The sequence below is a fragment of the Colius striatus genome, chromosome 1 (genome assembly GCF_028858725.1).
Source record: "Colius striatus isolate bColStr4 chromosome 1, bColStr4.1.hap1, whole genome shotgun sequence".
NCBI classification, from domain to species: Eukaryota; Metazoa; Chordata; class Aves; order Coliiformes; family Coliidae; genus Colius; species Colius striatus.
This window is the reverse complement of record NC_084759.1, coordinates 19213524-19240088: the sequence shown is the minus strand read 5'-3', so window position 1 is coordinate 19240088 and position 26565 is coordinate 19213524. Positions and strand designations below refer to the sequence as shown.

The following is a 26565-nucleotide window of genomic DNA, read 5'->3' as shown; positions in this document are numbered from 1 at the left end:
CAACTGCAGTACCATAAAAGCTGTGACTTATCATAAATAATTGTTAGAGGTCTTTTTGACAGGTTTTGAAACTGTACCTGTCAAGAATTTTACTTATGTAAATTATATCAGAGAGACTCCTGGTACAGTTGCAGATACAGAAACTATATAAGAAAAGATATAGAAAATATCTTGTATTTTTCCTTTGAGAAGATGGGATACAATTTTTTATTGTGCTAGCCACATCTAATTTTTTGCCTCCTAAAATGTATATTGTGTTTTTCTAGTCAATAACTGTTTCTATATATAGTGGGTTAATGTGTAACTCATGGGATGTTTTCTAAAAATGGATTTGATTATATTCTAGCCCAACAACTTCTCTGGGGATTTTCAGGTATGATTATTAACTGAAGATGTACTGGTTTGGATTGAAGCTTGATATTTGTGTGAATTTGGTGATTAGCTTTTCTCATTACCCCAGATTTCTTGTTAACAAAACTTGCCAATGGCTACCAAAGATAATTATGAAAAGAGTTCTAAATACAGTTAAGGGGAAGATGCATATTGATGAAGAAAGCCTTGTAGGTCAGTAGTTTCCAGTATTTTAATCACATGTATAGGTTTTAAAACAGTATTTCTAAAGTTCTGTTCTCAAATAGTGGTATTTAAGCTTAGCTTTTAAGTAGATTCTTATCTTGACTGGTGCACCGCTGCAAGTATTTTTCACATTCACAAGGCTGCAGTGTTTACCTGCGTTTTCTGTTGAGTAGAACTAACAGAATGTTTAGCTTGGGAGGCATGAAATGATGGGATTTTTTTTTTCCTGAAGAATGTTTTACTACTGTTTTCCAGCGGAGCAGGAACAGTACATTGTATCTTTAATTGGACACTTTTAAGGAGATGGCAGTGCTAGCTAGATGGCAGAAAGATCTGAAATTCAAATAGAATCACAGAATCTACGATTGGAAATGACCTTTAAGATATTCAAGTCCAACCACTAGAATAGATGCCTTCCTTCCAACATCAAAAATAATGACAGAAATGAAAGCTAGCAGTAATTTTATATTCGGTACTATTTTCTTAACCCCAGACATTCTGTAATTTTAAAGTATAAGCTTTTAATGATAATTAAGACATTAGTGTTAACATACATTTCTTCTAGTGAAAGCTTTGATAATAATAAAAGCATATACATCTAAACTTAGTTTCAGCACTCCTTGCACAACAGAGTTTTGTGTCTTGTCAGTTTTAGTGTAAAATCATTTACTCTTTGCTATATCTAATACATATTTCAAATCTATTTTAATATTTACAATCATAGACAAATAATAGATTAGATTCCTATTTCCTGTTAGGCAAATAAGTAGTGTATAGAATCAACCAAACAAAAAAAATATTTGAAGCTTCTGCTTTGATTGTAAATCTATTGTTGCAATATATGCCCGAGAACTCATGTCAAACTAACAAATGCATTAACATATTGATAATTTTCAAGTTGTTTTTATTTTTATACTAATATGGAATGCATTTGCTTTTAATTAACTCCTTAAAGCAAGGAGAGCTGGTATCTGCAGTTCTATTTAACAAATCTTTTTTTTCCACAAAAACAAAAGGCAGGGCACAACTTGGTTTCCCACTGCCTTCTCCCCAGCCCAAAACAACTAAAAGCATGTTGTTATGTAACTCTGCTTTGTGATTTTCATGGCTTTACCCTTTTGCTGTATTTCAGGAAGACCGTGCACTCAGCTGCAGCTTCTGAACCCAGAAAGATTTGCCCGGCTTGTAAAAGAGGTTATGAATAGCGTGTGGCCTGGCAGAGACATGGTGGTACAGTGGTATCCAGGTTTGGAAGACAAAAATCACCCATCAGTTTCCTGGCTTAAGATGGTCTGGAAGAACCTGTATATACATTTTTCTGATGACTTGAGTGTGTTTGATGACATGCCACTTATCCCCAATACACTGCTGGAGGAAAACCAAACATCAGTGGAACTGGTTAGATTTAGGAATCCATCACCTATCATTCTGGAAGATGAATCTGAGACTCAGCTCCCCGAATATGTAGCTGATATTATTCAGAAAGTTGGTGGAGTGGTACTTAAGAAACTGGATATTTCTATCCAACATCCACTCATAAAAAAATATGTGCATCCACCATTACCAAGTGCTGTTTTACAAATAATGGAAAAAATGTCCTTACAGAAACTATGCAATCAGATTGCATCATTCCCGTCAACACATAAAGATGCTCTTAGGGAATTCTTAGCTAGTTTAACTGATGCAAGTGAAAAAGAGCGAAGAATTATTCAGGAATTGCTAATATTTAAAAAAATTGAAAAATCGTCAAGTGAAGGTGGCCCTATTTTTATTGGGCTAAAAGGTAGTAAGGTATTACACCACACTGCCAAAATTCCACCTGATCTAAGATTTTCTGTTGCAGTAATTGATGGCAGTGATGAAGCTACTATTCGCTTAGCTAATCTGCTGAAAATAGAACAGTTGAAAAGCACAGATTGCTTGAAGTTTGTTATACAAGACATAAAAAATGGTTTTTATTCATATGATGAAACAACACGGATAATGCAATGGGTTCTTGAAAATCTGACTTTTCTGAAAAATGAGAATACAGATGTGATAGATTGGCTGACATCACTAAAGTTTATTAAGATTCCACAGGAGAAGGTAATGTCAGCAAATGAACTCTTTGATCCCGAGGTAGAACTTCTGCAAGATTTGTTTTATGATGAGGAGGAAATTTGCTTCCCTCCTGTTATTTTTAGATCTTCAGATATTCTTCATTCTCTGAGACACATAGGCTTAAAAAATGAAGCCAATCTCGAGGAAAGTGATATTGTGAGAGTGGCAAATAAAATTGAAAGTTTGCATGCGAACTCTAACACCAATCACGATTTACTCTTAAGAAAAGCAAGAACTCTCTTGATGATTTTGAACAAAAACCATGCACTACTTCACTCATCTGAATCAAAAACAGCATTGAAAAAAATAAAATGGATTCCTGCGTGTAAAGAAAGACCTCCAAATTATCCAGGATCCTTAGTTTGGAAAGGAGATCATTGTGATCTGTGTTCTCCACCAGAAATGTGTGATATATCTTACGCAATTTTAGTTGGTTCCTCAGTTCCTCTTGTGGAAAATGTGCTGTTGGATATTGAAAAAGCACTTGGCATCCCCACCAAGCCCAGCATAAAAGCAGTCTTAAAACACTTCAAGGTGGTGGTCGATTGGCACAGTTCTAAAACCTTCAGTGATGAGGACTATTATCAATTTCAGCATATCTTGCTTGAGATTTATGGATTTATGCATGACCATCTGGAAGAAGGCAAAGAAGCATTTAAAGCCCTGAAATTTCCCTGGGTTTGGACAGGTAAAACATTTTGTTCCCTAACACAAGCAGTAATAAAGTCAGTACCTGATCTTGATCTCCAGCCTTACCTACACTATGTGCCCAAAACTATGGCGAAGTTTCACCAGTTGTTTAAATGTTGTGGTTCAATTGAGCAGTTAACACCAGACCATGTTTCTATGGTCATTCAGAAAATATATCTCAAAAGTGAGCAGTCTCTCTCGGAACAGGAGAGTAAACAAAATCTTCACATTATGTTGAGCATTGTGAGATGGCTGTACAGCAATCAGATTCCTGCGAGCCTGCACACACCCATGCCACTCTACAGTGGCAAACTTCCTTATAAACTTGCTATGAGGCCGATTCATGAGTGCTGTTACTGTGACATCAAAGTTGATGACTTAAATGATTTGATTGAAGATTCTGTTGAACCAATAATTTTGGTGCATGAAGACATACCAATGAAGACCGCTGAGTGGTTGAATGTCCCATGCCTTAGCACAAGATTAATTAATCCAGAAAATATGGGATTTGAGCAGTCTGGGCAAAGAGAGCCTCTGACTGTAAGAATTAAAAACATTTTGGAAGAATACCCATCCATTTCAGATATCTTTAAAGAGCTTCTTCAAAATGCTGATGATGCTAATGCAACAGAATGCAATTTCCTGATTGACATGAGAAGAAATATGGATATAAGAGAGAATCTTCTGGATCCAGGAATGGCAGCGTGTCATGGTCCAGCTTTGTGGTCATTCAACAACTCTGAGTTTTCCGACTCTGATTTCCTAAATATAACTCGATTAGGAGAGTCTTTAAAAAGGAGCGAAGTTGACAAAGTAGGAAAATTTGGCCTGGGATTCAATTCTGTTTATCATATCACTGATGTTCCTATTATTTTGAGCCGAGAGTTCATGATTATGTTTGATCCGAATGTTAACCATATCAGTAAGCATATTAGAGACAAATCTAACCCTGGGATCAAAATCAACTGGAGTAAACAACAGAAAAGGCTGCGAAAATTCCCCAATCAGTTTAAGCCATTTATAGGAGTTTTTGGTTGCCAGCTGCCACTGACTGTGGAATCTCCTTACAGCTACAAAGGAACACTCTTCAGGCTGTCCTTCAGAACTCAGCAGGAAGCTAAAGTGAGTGAAGTCAGCAGCACGTGTTACAATACGGCAGACATTTACTCTCTTGTGGATGAATTTAGCATTTGTGGTCATAGACTGATAATATTTGCTCAGAGTGTAAATTCAATGGTTTTGAAATACCTGAAAATTGAGGCAGATGATCCTGGGATGGCACAAGATGTTGTCACTATAAAAAAAAATGTGTGTTCTTCTAAAGCCTTGAGTGCACCAAATGTCAGTGTTTTAAAGGAAGCAGCTAAACTCATGAAGATCTGCAGCAGCAGTAATAAAAAACTTCCCACTGAAACACCAAAGTCCTCATGTGTCTTGCAGATAGTAGTAGAAGAATTTCACCATGTATTTAGGCGGATAGCTGATTTACAGTCTCCGCTTTTCAGAGGTGCAGAAGATGATCCAGCTGCTTTCTTTGAAATGGCTAAATCAGGACAGACAAAAAGATCGGCTGATGAGTTGCCACAGAAGACAGTAGATTCAACAACATGGCTTATATGTTCTTGCATGGACACTGGAGACGCTTTAAAATTTTCCTTACATGAAAGTGGCCGAAGACTAGGTCTGGTTCCCTGTGGTGGAGTAGGAGTGTTGCTGTCTGAAACCCAGGATCAAAAGTGGATTGTGAAACCTAATTGCAACAGCATAGGTGAAATATTCTGCTATTTACCATTGCGAATAAAAACGGGCTTGCCTCTTCATATAAATGGTTGCTTTGCAGTTACTTCAAATCGGAAAGAGATCTGGAAAACAGACACAAAAGGAAGATGGAATACAGTATTCATGAGGCACGTCATTGTAAAAGCCTACATAGAAGCACTTTGTGTTCTACGTGACATGGCAATCAACGGTGAGCTGGTTGACTACAGTTACTGTGCAGTGTGGCCAGATCCTGATTCAGTTCATGATGATTTTTCTGTTATTTGTCAAGGGTTTTATGAAGACATAGCTCACATGAAAAGCAAAGAAGGGATCAAAGTGTTTTCTGATGGTTCCTCTTGGGTTTCCATGAAGAATGTAAGGTTTTTAGATGACTCTATACTGAAACGACCAGATGTTGGACCATCGGCCTTTAAGATCTTTCTGAAGTACCTTAAAAAAACTGGTTCCAAAAATCTGTGTGCTGTAGATCTCCCATCCTGGGTAAAGACAGGATTTGAAGAAGCAGGATGCAAATACATATTGCTGGAGAACACTTTCTCTGAGAAACAGTTCTTTTCTGAGGTATTTTTCCCTAATATTCAGGAAATTGATGCAGAGCTGCGTGATCCTTTGATGCGTTATGTTCTCAATGAAAAAATTGAGGAGTTCTCAGGAATTCTTCGTGTTACTCCATGTATTCCCTGTTCATTGGATGGACATCCATTAGTTACACCGTCAAGACTTATCCATCCCGAAGGAAGAGTTGCAAAGTTATATGATGCCGAAGATGGAAGATTTCCATATGGCACTACTCAGGATTATCTCAACCCAGTTATTTTAGTTAAAGTTGTTCAGTTGGGAATGGCTAAAGATGATATTTTATGGGAAGATCTGATAGAACGTGCAGAGTCAGTAGCCGAAATTAACAAGGTTGATCATGCTGCAGCCTGTCTCAGAAGCAGTATTATATTGAGTCTTATTGATGAAAAACTAAAATCGAGGGATCCTAGAGCTAAAGAGTTTGCTGCAAAATGTCAAATGATCCCTTTTCTTCCTTTCCTTAGCAAGCCAGCAGGCTTCTCACTGCACTGGAAAGGCAGCGATTTTGAGCCTGAAGCGATGTTTTCAGCAACTGATCTTTTCACTGCTGATCATCAAGACACAGTTTGCCTAATACAACCGATTCTTAATGAAAATTCCCACTCCTTTAAAGGCTGTGGTGCTTTGTCACTAGCTGTCAAAGAATTTTTGGGTTTACTGAAGAAACCAGCTGTTGATTTGGTCATAAATCAGTTAGAAGAAGTTGCAAAGTCATTTGATGGAATTACGTTATATCAAGAAAATATCACTAATGCTTGTTACAAATATCTCCATGAAGCAATGTTACAGAATGAATCTACAAAAGCTATGATAATTGAACAACTGAAAAACTGTAGTTTTATTCTGGTTGAGAATGTGTATGTCGATCCAACCAAAGTGTCATTTCATCTGAATTTTGAAGCAGCACCCTACCTCTACCAGTTGCCTAATAAGTATAAAAACAGTTTCCGTGAGCTGTTTGAAAGTGTGGGTGTAAGACAGGCTTTTACAGTTGAAGATTTTGCTGTAGTTCTGGAATTAATAAATCAGGAAAGAGGGACCAAACAACTTACAGAAGACAACTTCCAACTGTGCAGGAGAATAATTAGTGAAGGAATATGGGGCCTCATTAGAGAGAAGAAGCAGGAATTTTGTGAGAGAAAGTACGGTGAGATTTTGTTACCTGATACTCGCCTTGCACTTTTGCCTGCAAAATCTTTGTGTTACAATGACTGTCCATGGATTAAAGTTAAAGACACAACTGTTAAATATTGTCACGGTGACATTCCAAGAGAAGTTGCAGTAAAGCTTGGAGCGATACCAAAACGCCATAAAGCTTTAGAAAGATATGCATCTAATATCTGTTTTACTACCCTTGGAACAGAATTTGGCCAGAAAGAAAAATTGACAAGTAGAATTAAAAGCATTCTTAATGCCTACCCTTCAGAAAAAGAAATGCTGAAAGAGCTCCTTCAGAATGCAGATGATGCAAAAGCTACAGAGATCTGTTTTGTGTTTGATCCTAGACAGCATCCAGCTGACAGAATATTTGACGAGAAGTGGGCACCACTTCAAGGACCAGCACTGTGTGTTTACAACAATCAGCCTTTTACGGAAGATGATATTCGAGGAATTCAGAACCTTGGAAAAGGTACAAAAGTGGGAAATCCCTGTAAAACTGGACAGTATGGTATAGGTTTCAATTCTGTTTATCATATTACTGATTGCCCTTCTTTCATATCTGGCAATGATATACTTTGCATTTTTGATCCTCACGCTCGATACGCTCCAGGTTCAACATCAACAAGTCCTGGGCGCATGTTTAGAGATTTAGATGCAGATTTCAGAACACAGTTCTCGGATGTGCTGGACCTCTACTTAGGAAATCACTTCAAACTGGATAATTGCACGATGTTTAGATTTCCTCTTCGCAATGGAGAAATGGCAAAAGTATCAGAAATTTCCTCAGTTCCATGCTCAGATAGAATGGTCCAAAATCTTTTAGACAAGCTGCGTACAGATGGAGCAGAACTCCTAATGTTTTTGAACCATATGGAAAAGATTTCTATTTGTGAGATAGAAAAAACAACAGGAGCACTGAATGTGTTGTATTCTGTACAAGGCAAAATCACTGATGGAGACAGGCTGAAACGAAAGCAGTTCCATGCATCTGTAATTGACAGTGTAACGAAAAAAAAGCAGCTAAGTGAGATACCTGTGCAACAGATTACTTACACAATGGATACCGAAGACTCTGAAGGCAATCTTACAACTTGGTTAATTTGTAACAGGTCAGGTTTTTCTGCCATGGAAAAGGTATCCAAAAGTGTGGTTTCAGCCCACAAGAATGAAGACATTACTCTTTTTCCACGTGGTGGAGTAGCAGCTTGCATTACTCATAATTACAAAAAACCCCACAGAGCGTTCTGTTTCTTACCGTTATCATTAGAAACTGGATTACCTTTTCATGTGAATGGGCACTTTGCTCTGGATTCTGCAAGAAGAAATCTGTGGCGTGATGATAATGGTGTTGGAGTAAGAAGTGACTGGAACAGCAGCCTAATGACAGCACTGATAGCACCGGCCTACGTTGAACTGCTGATTCAACTGAAGAAACGGTATTTTCCAGGCACTGATCCTACAGTATCGGTGCTTCAAAACACTCCTATTCATGTTGTTAAAGACACCTTAAAAAAATTTTTGTCCTTTTTTCCAGTTAATAGACTTGATATTCAGCCAGACTGGTATTGTTTAGTGAAAGCAGTTTACAGTTGCATTTATGAAGATTTGAAGCGTCTTTTGCCTGTTATGCGAGCTCCAAATATTGACGGTTCTGATTTGCATTCTGCCGTTATCATTACATGGGTTAACATGTGTACTGTGAACAAAGGCAGGCCATTCTTTGACAATTTACTACAGGACGAATTGCAGCATCTCAAAAATACGGAGTACAACATCACAACACGGAAGACAGTGGCTGAAAATGTTTACAGACTCAAGCATTTACTCTTAGAAATTGGATTTAATTTGGTCTATAACTGTGATGAAACTGCAAATCTTTACCACTGTTTGGTAGATGCAGATATTCCCGTCACCTATGTGACACCTGCTGATGTCCGATTGTTTTTGATGTCATTTTCTTCTCCAGACTCTAATTGCCACATTGGAAAGTTGCCCTGTCGTCTTCAGCAGACAAATTTGAAACTCTTCCATAGTCTCAAACTTCTGGTTGACTACTGTTTTAAAGATGCAGAAGAAAATGAAATCCAAATTGAGGGCTTGCCACTCCTTATTACTCTTGACAATGTTTTGCAAATATTTGATTCAAAGAGACCGAAGTTCTTAACAACATACCATGAACTGATTCCATCTCGCAAGGATCTCTTTATGAACACGTTGTATTTGAGATACAACAATATTCTGCTTAGCAGTGAAGTGGCAAAAGTCTTCGATATCAGAAGTTTTGCTGAATTGTTGTCATCTGTGTTGCCTAGAGAATATAAAACTAGGAATTGTATGAAATGGAAGGAAAACTTTGCAAGTGAATCTTGGCTTAAAAATGCCTGGCATTTTATTGCCGAGTCCATAAATCTTAAGGAAGAGCAAGAAGATACTCCAGTAAAATTTGACGATGTCGTTGAAACTTTGAAGGACTGGACTTTGCTCCCAGGTGTAAGGTTTACTGTCTCAGCTAATCATCTTGTGGTGCCAGAGTGTGATGTTTTGCTGCCCCTCAGCATTATGCATATAGCAGTTTTTCCAAATGCTCAGAGTGATAAAGTCTTCCATGCTTTAATGAAAACAGGCTGTATTCAGCTTGCATTGAACAAACTTTGCTCCAAAGACAGTGCTTTAGTGCCTTTGTTGTCAGGACGTACAGCAAATATAGATAATCCTTCAAGCATTCTGAAAGCCATACAATATATGGTACAGACATCAACTTTTAGGACTGAAAAGTTAGCAGAAAGTGACTTTGAGGCTCTCTTAATGTACTTCAATTGCAATTTATGCCATTTAACGTCTCAGGATGACATTAAAATCTTAAAATCTCTTCCATGTTACAAATCGATCAGTGGCCGGTACATCAGCATTTCAAAATATGGGACATGTTACGTCCTCACGAAAAGCATCCCATCGGTAGAAGTAGACAGATGGACACAGTCAACTTCATCAGCTTTTCTTGAAGAGAAGGTTCATTTGAAAGATTTGTATACTGTGCTTGGCTGTGTCTCTGTGGATGATCTTGAAGTGTACTTGAAACATCTTTTGCCAAAAATTGAAAGTCTGTCTTACGATGCAAAATTAGAACACTTGATCTACTTAAAGAACAGGCTAACTAGCATTGAAGAAAGTTCAGAAATGAAAGAACAGCTGTTTGAAAAGCTTGAAAGCATTTTGATCATTCATGATGCAAGCAATAGATTAAAACCTGCAAAATATTTTTTTGACAGGACTGTAAAAGTCTTTGAAGTTATGCTTCCTGAAAAATTCTTTATACCTCAAGACTTTTTTAAGAAACTGGAGCAACTTACAAAACCCAAAAATCAAGCAGCATTCCTTCCATCATGGATAACTTTTCTACGACATATTGGATTGAAATTCATTATTTCACAGCAACAGTTATTACAGTTTGCCAAGGAGATCAGCATGCGAGCAAATACAGAAAACTGGTCTAAAGAAACGCTACAGAATACTGTTGATGTTCTCCTTCATCACATATTTCAAGAAAGGACCGACCTTTTGTCAGGAAATTTTTTGAAAGAATTATCATTGATTCCTTTTCTGTGCCCTGAACGAGCTCCAGCAGAATTTGTTAGATTTCATCCTCAGTATCAAGAAGTTAATGGCACACTTCCTCTTATACGATTCAATGGGGCACAGGTGAATCCTAAATTCAAACAGACTGACGTGTTGCAGTTACTCTGGACTTCGTGTCCCATTCTTCCTGAGAAAGCAACACCTTTAAGCATCAAAGAGCAAGAGGGAAGCAGTCTTGGTACCCAAGAACAACTTGAGCAAGTTTTAACTATGCTTAATGTTAATTTGGACCCTCCCTTGGACAAAGTTATCAACAACTGCAGGAACATATGTAATATAACAACTTTGGATGAGGACATGGTGAAAACTAGGGCCAAGGTCCTAAGAAGCATTTATGAATTTCTTAGTACAGAGAAAAGAGAATTCCGCTTTCAGCTTCGAGGAGTTTCTTTTGTGATGGTGGAAGAAGGTTGGAAGCTCCTTAAGCCTGAAGAAGTGGTAATAAACCTAGAGTATGAGTCTGATTTTAAACCTTATCTGTACAAACTTCCTTTAGAACTTGGTACTTTCCATCAGTTATTTAAGCATTTGGGTACTGAAGATATTATTTCTACAAAGCAGTACGTTGAAGTTCTCGGTCGCATATTTAAGAGCTCGGAAGGAAAGCAACTGGATCCTAATGAAATGCGCACAGTTAAAAGAGTTGTTTCTGGTCTGTTCAAAAGTCTTCAGAATGATTCTGTCAAGGTTAGGAATGACCTTGAGAACATGCGAGATTTTGCCCTTTACCTTCCCAGTCAAGATGGTAGGTTGGTAAAATCTAGTATCTTAGTTTTTGACGATGCGCCCCACTACAAAAGCAGAATCCAAGGTAATATTGGTGTGCAAATGCTTGTTGATCTTAGTCAGTGTTACTTGGGCAAAGACCATGGTTTTCACACTAAATTGATAATGTTATTCCCTCAGAAACTGAGGCCTCGCTTACTTAGCAGTATTCTTGAAGAACAGTTGGATGAAGAGTCTCCCAAAATTTGTCAGTTTGGAGCATTATGTTCTTTGCAGGGAAGGTTACAGTTACTGTTGTCTTCAGAACAGTTCATCACAGGACTCATTAGGATTATGAAGCATGAAAATGACAATGCTTTTTTAGCTAATGAAGAAAAAGCAGTAAGACTTTGCAAAGCTTTGCGAGAAGGTTTGAAAGTTTCTTGTTTTGAGAAGTTGCAAACGACATTAAGAGTTAAAGGTTTTGCACCTATTCCCCACAGCAAGAGTGAAACATTTGCTTTCCTTAAGAGATATGGAAATGCAGTAATATTGCTTTACATACAACATTCTGACAGCAAAGACATAAATTTCCTGTTAGCATTAGCAATGACCTTAAAATCTGCAACTGACAACCTGATTTCTGATACCTCATATTTAATTGCCATGCTGGGTTGTAATGATATTTACCGGATTGGTGAGAAGCTTGACAGTTTAGGAGTGAAGTATGACTCTTCTGAGCCATCAAAACTTGAACTACCAACACCTGGCACTCCTATACCAGCTGAAATTCACTACACGCTTCTTATGGATCCAATGAATGTATTTTATCCTGGTGAATACGTTGGTTACCTCGTTGATGCTGAAGGTGGTGATATCTATGGCTCGTATCAACCAACTTACACCTATGCAATCATTGTACAAGAAGTAGAAAGAGAAGATGATGAAAGTCCCAGTTTTCTAGGGAAGATTTACCAGATTGATATTGGATACAGTGAATATAAAATAGTGAGCTCTCTTGACTTGTACAAATTTTCAAGACCAGAAGAAAGTTCTCAAAGCAGGGATAGCGCACCTTCTACCCCAACTAGTCCTACAGAATTTCCAGCACATGGACTGAGGACAATTCCACCTCTCTTCACTGGTAGAGAGAGCCATAAAACAATGTCCTCAAAACATCACTCTCCAAAAAAGATAAAGTCAAACTCACTGCCAGAAATATTAAGAGAAGTGACATCTGTGATTGAGCAGGCTTGGAAGCTCCCAGAATCTGAAAGAAAAAAGATTATTAGGAGGCTGTATCTTAAATGGCATCCAGATAAAAATGCAGAGAATCTTGATATAGCTAATGAAGTTTTCAAACATTTACAGAATGAGATTAACAGACTAGAAAAGCAGGCCTTTGTGGATCAAAACATGGACAGAGCCTCGAGGAGACCATTTTCATCCTCTGCTTCTCGATTTCAGTCAGATAAATTTTCATTTCAGAGATTTTATACTTCATGGAATCAAGAAGCAACAAGCCACAAATCTGAAAGGCAACAGTATAAAGAAAAAGGTCCGTCTTCCACCGGACCATCTAACTCGCAACGCTTTTTCGTCCCACCTACATTCAGGTCTGTTGGTAATCCTGTAGAGGCACGTCGATGGCTTAGGCAGGCCCGAGCTAACTTTTCAGCTGCAAGAAATGACCTTCATAAAAATGCCAATGAATGGGTATGCTTTAAATGCTACCTTTCCACTAAACTAGCCTTGATTGCTGCTGACTATGCTGTGAAGGGCAAATCAGACAAAGATGTAAAACCAGCAGCCCTCGCACAAAAAATAGAGGAGTATAGTCAGCAACTTGAAGGTCTTGCAAATGATGTTCAGACATTGGAAGCTTATGGAGTAGATAGCTTAAAAACCAGATATCCTGACTTGCTTCCTTTTCCACAGATTCCCAATGATAGGTTCACTTCAGAAGTTGCCATGAGAGTGATGGAGTGTACTGCTTGTATCATAATAAAACTTGAAAACTTTATACAACAAAAAGTGTAAGTGTTTTGAAGAGGTTAAGGACTGTTTTGTCAAGAGCTTCAGTACTTCATGTGATGGGATACAAATACAACTGCACAGATTACTGAACATCCAAGAGGTTAACACATTTCCAAGCGGTTTAGAAGTGTAGTGCACAAAGGTGGTTGGTAGTGAAGTACTTAGAATCAAAATGTGTTTAAACGAGATTATTTTTTTTTAAACTGAGCCTGCTGTATAAGCAAACTGTAAACAGGATTATTTTTTTAAAATTTGCAAGGAAACTGAGCTGCAAAAATTAGCTGTATGTACAACATTGTAATTAATTGGCATATTATTGAACCGCACTTTATATAACCAAAGCTTAGCTTTCTGTTAGATGAAGCCTGTAATTATAACTCCTTATTAGATTTCACTTAATGTAGTGTTTCCAAAATGATAAAGTCAGTTTTCAATGGACTGATCTTAAGACTGGACATACGATGAAATGGGAGATGGAATGGAAATTAAAAAGACTTTGGAAGTATTGCTCCAAAGCATTTCTGTATTCTTTTGTGTTCTTGGAACATTCGTGTCACTTGTAGTAATAATCTTATCAGCTGGATCTGATTATGAATTTGCTGCAGCATCACATTGTGAACACTTAAAGGATAGCTTAACACCTGGGAACTGGTACAGTTATTTTAGTACTGAATAATGATACTTGATTTAACATGCAACTTCATGTCATGCATTGATTGCATTTACTTTATTATAAAATAATTATTTAATTTACTTTTCCCTAGAATCTTTTATCTTTTGTTTAATGAAAAATGCATGTGGATGATAGGAAATTTGTGAAATTTATTATACAGTGTTTCATTATTTTTTTTCTTTTCTTGGAACATCAAAACTCAGTTTTCAGATGTCTAAATGCTTGAGTTTGTGGTTTGGTTTTTGGTTTTTTATTCTGGTTTTTTTTTTTCCTCTCTGTGTGTCTTTGTGTGTGTGTACATATATATATATTTCCACAAGCAAACACTGATAATAATACTATTCAGTGACTCATTTTTGGTGTACACTGAGCACTGTTTTTTGTTACATGTTTAAAGGTGCTGCAATGTAATGCTTTTTTTTATTATTTTGTTCACTATAGCCTTGAAGAAGTCTGATTTTTAGTTCATACTTTGTTTTGTAGTTTGTAATACTTTTGGTAATGTCATGCAATATGTTTAATGTTAGCTCTTTGTTAAAAAAAATGTTAAAAAAATAAAAAAATATGGAAGGATAATGCTAAATGGAAGGATTTGTCTTTGCTGGATCTGCCACATTTAACATAAATGTTAAACATCTTCCAGTGACACGCTATTACAACTGTTTACTTGACAGCACAGTGAAACTGTAATTTAACTTACAGAGGAAAATAGACAACAGTGAGCTTGCAGGGCCAATACAGCTGCAATAATGTAATCCAAAACTAAAGAAGTCACGATGAAGTCTTCAGTTTGAGCAAATTATGAAGGACTTGTTCTCTTCTGAAAAATCTTGCAAATTGTACTGGGAAGAAACGTGATGTTTGGAAAACAGTACTGCTTCTGATTGTGAAGCCCTATTATTATTTCTGCTGTTAAATATTAAGTGCCATAATTTTAATAAAGAAAAATGCAAACATGTATTTCAGTCTGATGTGTTCTGGTTTTATAAAGTAACTAAATTTACCTATTATTTATAGCTTTCTTTTATACACATAAATACACAATCTCTTTTCAACTCATTCCAATACACAACTATTAGAATACTATTAAAAAGGAAAAAATGGTTGGATTTTATTTTCATGGAATTAAAATGTTTGCAGTTTTCTCAAAGAAATTGTACATTTTGCTGATTTTTTTTTTTGCAATAAATAGCATGTAAGTAAAACACAAGTCCTGGTGTGCCATTAAATAAATCAATTTAGTTAATTCCCTATGTTTTTCAAATCCATTCGTTTGTGGCTTATTTGCTTTGTGCACGAAGTCACATGAATAGTATACAGGGTAAGCAAAATGTTAACAAAAGGAAACAACTCTCATGCTTTTCAGTTGAAATGGAGCTGAAACATAAGGCAGCAGAGTAGCACACAAACAAATCAGAGGAGCAACATGAATGCTTTCCTGTTTTAGGGGAGGTCTTGAGGAAACAACCCTTTTGTAAGCAACTTATGTTGACTTACCAGTGTTATTATGAACCATTAAACTGACTGTGCAGAACTACTAAACTATTTTGTTAAATTTTCATTTAAATGTATTACTTATCATTGGATAAAAAAATATAACAAGTAACTGTTACATTTTGTTTATTCTGTATATATTTTTGAGTGCTGACACTGAGAAAGAAAATGGTCCTAGTTCTTAGTAAGCTAATCGTCTGATGGAGATTTAAACACTGGACCAAGAAAACCTGAATTACACAGAGGAATCATTTGTTTGGTTAGTCCTGTTTTGACACCATCAGTCAATTGCAGTAAAATTTGCATATGGATGCAGAGAGAAAGACAAAAGTGGTATCTTAGATGGAAGTCTCTTCTGTTTTAATTTGCTTTTCTCATTGTAACGTCAGGGCTAAATAAAGAGGCCTTATGAGAACCAGAAACCATATTGTGTTAGAAACTGATTTTATAAGTGCCATTTAATCCCTGCTTAAAAATAACTAATTAAATAAATCAGGTGCATAGCTGATGCATCCTTTTGGCTCGCTGGGAGCCTTGGGAAAGGCAGAATAAAGTATTTGTTCCCAAGTTGGGCATGGAAGCTCAGAACTGTTAGTATGTGATGATTCCTTAGGAAGGGCCTGCACAAATTAATGAGTAGCCTGGAAGTTCCACAAAGATACGTTTCACAAGTAATTCTGCACATTCCACAAGTTCACATGAGAGAAAATATCCTCTCAGGCAGGTATTTGTCCTAATTATCTCCCATAGATACCAGTATTGTGTCTAGGAAAAGCAGCTTCAGTAGTCTTGTCTCCCAGGACTAGAGTGAGGTTTATTAAAGATCAGTGTACAGGAAATTAACTATACATATAGTAACTTAAATCTAAAGAGTTGTTGTTGTAACAAGCATTTTCAGGATTGTTACTAATCTTGTGGAAGCTTTAAAACTTTCCTCTCAAACAATGGCATTAGCACCTATTCAAAAAAACACTGGTCCCTTGCCTCAGCAATTGGTGACAAGAAAATGACTTTTGTTTTAAAGGAAATAGATTTTTTTGTGTCCCCAACTACCAAAAGAAAAAGAAATGGTTTGTCACATAAGCAAATGCAGTTTATAACTGTTTGTACTCCATTTGTCATGAAAATGAAGCACTATGGTGATTTGAAAACTAGGATTTCAGAGCTATTAATGTTGCATTCACTTGGAAGTTTGTTGCTTTAAACAAGGCTTTATTTAAATCTATTGAAATGTCTCCAGTTCAAGTAAAGAAGGGTAGTACTAACTTTGAGATTTCCTGTTGCTGGATCTGAACACTTTGAGGGTGGCTGAGCTTATATTGTGGAACACAGGCTTAAGTAACATTTCAAAAATAATTAAACTTGACAGCGAAAGTAGATGTTTTCATTTGAAGGAGACACACATTTTTTTGTCACGTGGAAGTGTTTGTCAATGAGTTTTTGATCAAAGCTGTTTTATCTTTGTTTTGCTTTCTGGATGATTAATTCTGGCATAATTTTTTGTTTACTTTCACCTAGTAGAGATGAAGACAACGGAATTCTAGATGTCCAATGAAAACTAATTGTAAAGTATTTTTTAAATTCTGGAATGCAAATTTTTAGTTGAGGTCAAGACTTTTGTTCATATTTTTAAATAATGTGCATTCCACATTCTTAGAGTCTTGAGAAGACAACTTAGTTTTAAAAATGAAAACATTCATTTAAGCTGTGTTTCATTTGAACACAAAAGGAGAAGCAGACTTTTCAAAATGTATAAAGTTTATTAAAGAACTGTTTATTAAAGAAATCTTGCAATTTCCTTTTGCATAAAGCTATATAAAGACAGACAAATACCACCACTAAAGACCTGTGAAATGGAAACAAAGAGGGTTGTGTTTGTGCGATAACCAATAAAAGTTTTACTACCATTTTGATATTTTTACTGTTCCACCGTCTAACAGTCACAACCAGTTAAAAGAACTGCTGTAAATAATTCTGTTTCAGGGAAAAAAATGGCAAACAATATAGTTCACTATGCTGGGTAGAGTTTTTTGATTCTGCATTTGGATAACACTTTTGAAAACAGAGAAGTGCATACTCTCACTTTCTTGTGCCATAATTTTCTCTTCATCTGGAACTATTTATTGAAGCTTGATTAAAGTAGAAGCAAAAATTTTGAAGCATTAGAGATGGAAAGACAATCACATGGAGATATCAAAAATGATAATATAGAGATAAACTATATTAACATCAATTCAGATTATAGCATCAGCTGATTACACCATGGTAATTTTAGCATAAACTTTGTTTCTTCACTAACTGCACCTAAAAGAAAAAAAAAAAAAAGTTCTTCAGTGACAAGAAGTTGCCATCCACTCTTTAAAAATCCTTCACAGCTTATACAATGCAGCTATATTTTCAATGTCAATTTTGTAACAATGAAAAGAAGAATGAAATTTAAACAAGGAACAGGGGCAAGTTGGGGATTTGGATGATAGCACAGCCGAGGATACAGCCAATGTTTAGTTTTCTGTACTACTTAGAATCCACCTGTGAACTGAGGCATGTCCAAAAGGTTTATGGCCACAAGAAAGGCTGCATTTATAGCAATATCTAAGTGAGGTGCTATAATGCTTAGTAGTGTTACTAGCCAGAGAAATGCACTTTGATTTTCCCAGCTGTATACCACAGGTTTGTAAAAATGTGAACTAAATTCAGTGTAGGAAGTTGCAACAGAGGTTGCTTCCAAATACCCAGTAGTTTAGTTTAGCTTGCTCCTGTGATACATGGAAAGCCTGGATTTAGTCCCTTGCTTTGTATTAACTGGCAAATCTCATTTAAAAAACGTGCCTCCAAAACAAAAGCTTAAAATACATAACTTGAAATGCTTTTTCCATTGCCAGCAGAATAGACAGATTGTAACAAATGCACTTATTTACAGTATCTATCTAACATTTTGGGATTAGATTTGGTGAATGAGTAGTTTGGTACCACATGGAAGAGTGCACAGGTTCTTTGATGTCAGAAACAGAGGTATGCTGACAATTCAAAGGCCTTTGAAACTCGATTGTGGCTGAATTCTTTAAGGACTGAAGTCCCAGTTGTGCTGTTATACTACATTTATAAAAGACTGTAGACATTACAGCCCTCCAAGTCACTTGTAGCAGCCGTTTTTAGGTAGCTGGCACATGCAATGGAATTTGCTGTCCTATACTCTCTATGCAATGAATAAGCTAAGTCTGCTCATAATATGATTTGCAAAAAGTTGTGCATGGAGCTATAGTGACTTTAAAGGAATGCTGAAGACAGAATTCTGTCAAAGTCTGTCTCAACTGATGGCTTAGTGGTAGAGAGCTGTAGTTGAGAGATATAGAGAGATATAGCTGAGAGATACAGTTGTAGATAGCTATACATTCCACTCTTTAGGGACAACAGCCCTGGACTCACTTCTGAAGGTAGATGTGTAAGCCTAGGAAAGGAAATTTCAGAAATGGAAAATGTGTGGCTTCTTACTTTTCCCTTAGGGAACATTAGCAATTGGAGCACCCCAAATAACATGGGAGACCTTGATTCACTTGCCACCTTTGCCTGAAGGGACTCAAAAGTTCAGCTTAAGCACATCTCCTACTTCTCCTATTGAAGCTCTTCCAGTTTGCATTAATTGCTGACGGCTCCACCCTGCTAATGAAGGGCAATTTCAGTATCATACATTAGATTTGTGGGGTAATTTACAAAGGCAGCCCTTGAGGCAGGGACTACCCAGGGCTTTACCACAGTAACATCAGATACTGTTAACAGGGAGCTCTTTCTCAACTTAGTCTTTTGTGGGTGTCTGGGATTGTAACTGAGTGTTGGCTTTCTTCATTTGTCCACCAGAGCGTAAGTAGCAAGTTTTGAAAATGACATAGTCTTAGTAATTAGTTTTTTCTGATTCTCTTGCTTTTAGGGTGATGATTCTTTTCTCTAAAGGATAGACATCCTGTAGTTTGATAACAATTATGGGTTAAAATCTTTCTGTAAATAGACACCAAGGCACTATGTGATAGCAGCTCCTACCAGGGTAATAACATCATCAAGTAAATACAAAACAGCATCAAAGAGTTAAAAAACATGAGGTTTAAACAATAGACTATTAAATACAAATCCTGCTACCCAGATTGCGAACAATTTATTTGTGTTCAGTGCAACACTGTACAGGGGAATGGGTCTGTGGTTGTATTTCTCTACAAGGTCAATAAATGGTTTCTCAGCTCTGGTGAGCATTTAGTTTGTATTCAAAGTCCTAACATAAAAAATAATGAAGAGTAGTTTTACTCTCTCCACTTGTGACTGAGTCCCACTCAGACAGGATCAGAAATATCACTCAACAGCTGCAGATGGAAATGAAATAGTCCTCTTAATTGAATCCTGTGGGCTGCAGAAAAGGGGTTTTTTTCCCCACCACCCAAACAGTTCCTTGTGTCAGACAATCTGGAGCCACATATTTTTTCTTAGTCCAGCTGGCAGAGCAAATTGCCTTGTTGAATTAGCATGTCCTAAAATATAAAAGAGTACAGGCGGTACAACAAACTATTGCTATTTTAAAATATACTAACATACTTATCTGTTGTATATTAAGCAGATTTGAGACACGGGGAGGCGTAAATGACTCCTGGAGCTTTTTGTGTTAGTTATTTTTATATGATTCTCTGTAATCAGCAAATCAGCATATATGTAGCCATGTAGCCAAATTAAAATTGAAAGCTGTTAACAAATCATCACCTTTTACACAGAACTTATACAAAACACACATTTTTCATATCTTGTGTTATTGCAAGAACAAAATTGCATAGACCATTTGCTGGCACTTTCTGAATTCTCCAAATAATGCTTTGTCTTAGTTCAAGTAGTTCCCTCAATTTAATTTCACCCACTAATGCAGTGTTTACATGTAGTGAGAGAAAAAACCCACGGAGCTCGAAAATATTAACAATGACATAATCATCTGACTGAATAATAGTTCAGCAAGGAAACATCTTCCTTTATTTTTTTTTATGCTCTCTGTAAGGCTGTTTTCAAAGTGTTACTGACAGAATTTTATTCAAGTCATTCTTCTGAAGTTGAAATATCATTTGTGCTCTTCTTCTCCTTTCACCCTGTACTCCAGAATTGTAGATTCAGATTTGTTTCCCAAACTGATATACATTGTTTTTGAGATTCTGAAAATTCTGCTTTCGTTTAATAGTCTTTAGCAATAGTATAAAACTCAGACTAGCAAGGGGGGGTGCAGCCTTTTCTGGCGCCTCACTGGCAGACACGGCTGTACTCTTGGCAAGTGGAGCCCACGCCGGCCACTGACAAGTAGAGCTTTCCATCTGGACACACGCAGATTTCGTAGAGCCCTTGAGAAACACCCGATCCACCCCTTGTACCCTCAGGCAATTTGGGCAGTCGCACAGTTTCAGCATCGAGCAACAGCTGCATGAGAGAAAGCAGGGCAAATAGGCTCATTAGACATAATGATGCAACAGTGTGCCATAAAACATTTGACTTTGTCTAGGCAGTGGTTTAAGAATAACCTTCTACCTCGACTTGTCAGACACAAAACTGATCTAAGACCTAGGCGCTTGGCAGACAGTGGAACAAAGGAAAGGGGTAAGCTGATGCCCATCCTGATCTCAAGATGTTCAACAAGGCCAAGTGCAAGGTCCTGCATCTGGGCCAGGGCAATCCCAAACATGGATACAGAATGGATGATTAGTAGACTGGGAGGTGCTCTGCAGAAGACTTGGGGGTTTTGGTCAATGAAAAGCTGCACATGAGTAGACAGCTGTGGGCTGTGCCCACAGCCCAGAAAGCCAACTGCATCCTGGGCTATACCAAAAGCAGTGTGAGCAGCAGGTCTAGAGAGGGGATTGTACCCCACTGCTCTGCTCTGGTGAGACCCTATCTGCAGGGCTGTGTCCAGCTCTGGGACTCCCAGCATAAGAAACACATGGACCTGCTTGAGCAAGTCCAAAATAAGGCAACAAAGATGATCAGAGGGCTGGAGGACCTTTCTTATGAGGACAGGCTGAGAGGGTTGGTGTTATTCAGTTTGGAGAAGGGAAGGCTCTGGGAAGACCTTAGAGAAGCTTTTCTGTAGCTAAAGAGGCCTACAATAGAGGCACAGAGGGGCATTTTACAAGGAGCTGTAGTGACAGGACAAGCGGTAATGGCTTTAAACCAAAACCTGATCTAGATGGACCTGCTTTAGCAGGTGGGTTGGACAAGATGATCTCTAGATGTCCCTTCCAACTCCTACCATTCTGTGATTCTGTGAAAGAGGGTGAATCTAGGTTAGATATATTGAAGAAGTTCTTATCTGTGAGAGGGTGGTGAGGCACTGGAACAGATTGCTTAGAGTAGCTGTGGATGCCACATCCCTGGAAGTGTTCAAGCAACCTTGTCTAGTGGAAGGTATTCCTGCCCATGGCAGGAGGGCTGGAGAGCTTTTAAGGTCCCTTCCAACCCAAACCATTATATGATTCTATGATACAAGATAGGGTCCCTGCCCATGCACCTGAATAAAGTGGGGCATGGGTACTGCTGCTGTTGCTGGACCCAGGTGTCTCCTGGCCTGACTGCTGAAGTCCTGCAGCCATGCCAGCTGGTTAAGGATAAACATACAGGTTGCTCTGGAGTTCTTATGTAGAAGAGCTGGCTTTGGAGAGGCTAAATACACTGCTGCATGTTGGATGCTGCTTCTGACACGGCAGTTCTTAATGATGTCTGCAGAGCTTCAGTCCTTAATTTAGCTACTCTGGGGCTGAGCCTCTCCCTCTGGGCTGTGCACGCCACTGGGGTGCCTGGGGATCACTGTGCTAGTGGGGAGTCAACTGCTACCAGAGCATTTCTGTAAGCTAGTACACAATGTTATGTAAATTAGAAGTGTTATCTAAGCCGACCTGTAAGTAAAAGTCTTACTATTGGCACCATTAAGTTTAATATTCTGTCTCCTAAAATTTAAGGAATTCAATTAACACAACTTGAAAAAAGACTTGAAGTTATGAATTATATTCAAACAGCATGATCAGCTATAGCTATAGAAACAGAAAGTCTTGTACTCACCACACCATCACTGCTGTGTAGTTTGATATCCATCTGGGAAAGAGCTTCAATATTCCCAGCCTGTGCTTTAATATTAATTCCTCGTGGTGCATCCATGCTCAAAGATCGAGTCGGTGATTCCAGCCTGAAAGCAGGAGCAGGAAATCTGACAGTAGCACATTCTCGTATGTTCTTTTAGTTTTGAAAAATAAGTAAATTTTGAACAAGCACTTGAAGTCATATAAAAAATGCAGCTGATTCCTCAGGTAGACTTGGAAAAGGAGGTAGCTATTTAAAACCGCCAAGGTATCTCAAACTAGAGATTAATTCATGATACAAATGCAAGGTATTATTTCAGAGGTAACTCCAAATTATTTCAGTATAATGGTAACTTTTTCTTCAAAACTGTTCCTTTTGAATGTATTTTGATTTTTGACACAATAAGATTCTGGTATCAATGTAATTACTGCAGACGTGGAGTTTTCTAATCAACAAGAGTTTTCACACTGCTAACAGTTGGACCAAGATTTCCCTCTGTGTGTGTTAACTAGATGGCATCTGAAACTTAAAATCCCGTGACTTACTTTGAAATAAAAACTGTTCAATATAACATAAAGTTGCAAACCCTCCAGTGCCACAAGATGGCAGGAAGGTACTGTATTAGCAGAGTAATCACCTCCTTGGGACAGCTGAGGGAGACTAATAATTTTTATTTTCCACAGAGATAAAGGCTTTGTTTCTCCAGAATTTTGGTATCATTCCCACACTAAGTAGCAAGGATAGAAGTAGTAATTAAAAATCATGAGAAGAAAAAGCCAAAGCTCATCAACAAGTTGGTGATTATATTGCTTTTTGATCATTACCTGGAACTGCTTTGTCTGGAGGCACAGGGAATAGAGTTGATAACTACTGAGTTTTGTTCCTCAATATTGGCTTACCCTCCTGGTGACAGCCTGAATTTTACATTATAAGACAGCATTAAACAAGTGACTATTAAGACTAGAGAAAAGGAATCACTGGTCCCAGTTTACTTTACATCCATGTCACCTTTTCTATTCTGTATGTTCCTTGGATATCTGTATCAAATAACACGGTCTTCGTCCGCTATGCAGAACTCAGACATGCATCCTTGTTCCCAGGTCTGCATGTGCTCAACCTCTGTGTCTTCTGGAAACCTTGAGGAGGGATTGTGTGTGTGTGCCTGTACACATGTGTGCGCACACATTTCTGGCAGATGCTGTGTGGGCTCCACATGTTCTCGGCAGTTGCCGATCGGGACAAGCAGAGGACTATGTCCCAGCAGGTCCTTTATTAGGAAAGTGTCAGGTAACAAGTCTAGACACTGAATGCCAATCACATGCCAAAGGAATGAAATGATTTTACACATTTTTACACATAATCCTTTTTTTTTTTTTTTTAGCTCCTCCGTTAAAACTAGAATTTAAAAGAAGCCAGTTTGTGCTTGTGAGAAACTTCAGTTGGATCTTAGAATTCAGAAGAAGCTAAATCCAGCTGATATCTTAAAACCAAAACCCATGACATCTGAGCACAGTAAAGCACAGTCACTGAAACCTCATTTTTAATCCCCAAATCTGGAAATAACTCAGGCAATATTGGCTTATCACTGCTGGCCAGAGGTAGCAGAAGATTATCTTCTTTGATCTTCAAAGTTCCCTTCCAACCCAACCCATTCTGTGACACAGTTTCTATGATCTGCCTCTCTCTGACGTCTTCTGGGTTAGACACCTTCAATTAGTTTGAACTCCAAACTGATAATTTCATTTCCTAACAATGGATAACTGCATCATGGCTCCATAGTGGGACCATATCCATAATGTAGTTTGGTGCCTTATTCCATGACTCTGAGATAGCACAAACTTCTGTCACAATCATGCTGAGTACGAGAGCATGGGTACGAGTCTGTTCTGCATCAGACACCTAATTAGTAATTAAGCAGTGTTTGTGATTTAACAACTTTTAAATGACCTTTTGCTTTAGATCCTTAGACTTACACTTTTAAGAAATGGGAAATCATTTTTCCTGAGTGATTTACACAGGAGGTGTGCTTCATGGGAATATTTTTTGATGCACATTTGTATGCTTTATAATAAAAAATTAATCCAAGTTTGTATTGGAGATGTGGATGGAGATGTGGGGCTAAGACCTCAATGCTGAGACACAGTGGGACAGCCCCCGTGACTGGAACACAGCCATGAATGTGATACTTAGGAAAGACAGGACAATGAAGCCAGAGGGAGGAGTTGCTCTCTATGTGAGAAAGTAATTAGAGTTCATTCAGCTCTGCCTGGGTGGGGATGAGGGGTTGGATTGGGTTCTTATGGGTGAAAATTAAGGGGCAGGGTAAGATAGGTGATACTATTGTAGGAGTTTGCTACAAGCCACCTGATCAGGAGGAGAAAGTGGATGAGGCCTTCTACGAACAACTAAGAGCTGCCTCACACTGTCTCTCTGCAGAGAGAGACCTGGGAATCCTGACTGATAATAAACCATGAGCCAGAAATGTGCCCTCGTGGCCAAGGAGGCCAATGGCATCCTGGGATGCATCAAGAAGAGTGTGGCCAGCAGGTCGAGGGAGGTTCTGCTCCACCTCTACTCCGCCCTGGTGAGGCCTCATCTGGAGTCCTGTGTCCAGTTCTGGGCTCCTCAGCTCAAGAGGGACAGAGAACTGCTGGAGAGAGTCCAGTGCAGGGCCACCAAGATGACCAGGGGAATGGAACATCTTTCATATGAGGAAAAGCTACAGGAACTGGGGTTGTTTAGTCTGGAGAAGAGGAGACTGAGGGGTGATCTTATTAACATTTAAAAATATCTAAAGGGTGGGTATCAGGAGGTTGGGACATCCCTTTTTTTCTATTTTTTATCCAGCAACGGGACAAGGGGTAATGGGATGAAGCTGGAACACAAAAAGTTCCACTTAAATATAAGAAAAAAACTATTTCACTGTTCAGGTGAGGGAGCCCTGGCACAGGCTGCCCAGAGCGGTTGTGGAGTCTCCTTCCTTGGAGGTCTTCAAGACCCGCCTGGACATGTTCCTATGCGACCTGATCTAGGTGACCCTTCTTCTGCAGGGGGGTTGGACTAGATGATCCCTAAAGGTTCCTTCCAGCCCCTACCATTCTATGGTTCTGTGAATACCTGGTCCTCATGGGGGATTTCAACCCCCATTTGCTGGCAAAGCCACTCAGCCAAGCATAGGCAGTCCAGGAGGTTCCTACAGAATGTTGATGACACCAGGTCACAAGTGGTTGAGGAGCCAACAAGGAGAGGTGTGCTACAGGACCTTGTGTTGACAAATAAAGAAGGTCTGGTTGGGGATGTGAAGGTTGGAGGCAACCTTGGCTGCAGCAACCATGAGATGGTGGAGTTTAAGATCCTGTGTGGAAGAAGCAGGACACCAATCCAGGTTATGAGCCTGTATTTCAGGTGAGATGACTTTGGTGTCTTCAAAGACCTGCTTAGAAGAATTTCATGGGACAGGATTCTAGACGGTAGAAGTGTCCAAGACAGCTGCTTAATCTTCAAGCATCACTTCCTCCAAGCCCAGGATCAATGTATCCCCATAAGTAAAAAATCAGGAAAAGTAGGCAAGAGGCCTACATGGATGAAAAAGAACTACTAGAACTACTCAAGGAGAAGAAAGAAGTTTATGAGAGGTGGCAAAAGGACCTGGTTGCTTGGGAAGAGTACAGGAACATCGCCAGAGTATGCAGGGACAAAACCAGGAAGCTCAACGCCCTTTTGGAACTAAACCTGGCAAAGGAAGTAAAGGAAAACAAGAAGGGCTTTTTCAAATACATCAGCAGCATAAGAAAGATTAGGGAGAATGTGAACCTGCTGATGAACAAGGAAGGTGTCCTGGTGACAGAGGATGCAGAGAAGACAGAGCTACTGAATGCCTTCTTTGCCTCAGTCTTCACTGCCAAGGCCAGCTCTCCAAAAGCCCAGTCCCTGGAGGATAGTAGGATAGTCTGGAGAATGGAAGACCTTGGTGGATGAGGATGGTGTTTGAGACCCACTGGGCAAGCTTAACATCCACAAATCTGTGCAATCTCGTGAGATGCACC

At 38.4% G+C, this 26565-nt stretch overlaps 2 protein-coding genes across 7 annotated transcripts in view; one reads left to right on the top strand and one right to left on the bottom strand.

Moving 5' to 3' along the window:
- The window catches only part of SACS (sacsin molecular chaperone), a 33786-nt gene extending 19837 nt beyond the window's left edge, over positions 1-13949 (top strand). Inside the window, exon 9 of the mRNA XM_061992734.1 lies at positions 1709-13949. Within this exon, the coding sequence (XP_061848718.1) occupies positions 1709-13269 (11561 nt within the window). The 3' untranslated portion in view covers positions 13270-13949. The remainder of the gene's footprint in view (positions 1-1708) is intronic.
- A 3262-nt stretch (positions 13950-17211) lies between these two features.
- Positions 17212-26565, bottom strand: part of SGCG (sarcoglycan gamma) — a 126919-nt gene continuing 117565 nt past the window's right edge. For all 6 annotated transcript variants that reach the window (XM_061992699.1, XM_061992683.1, XM_061992707.1 and 3 more), the window contains 2 exons: positions 22502-22625; positions 17212-20869 (listed from right to left, as the gene is read on the bottom strand). In XM_061992699.1, coding sequence (XP_061848683.1) covers positions 20696-20869; positions 22502-22625 — 298 coding nt within the window. In that variant the 3' untranslated portion in view covers positions 17212-20695. The remainder of the gene's footprint in view (positions 20870-22501; positions 22626-26565) is intronic.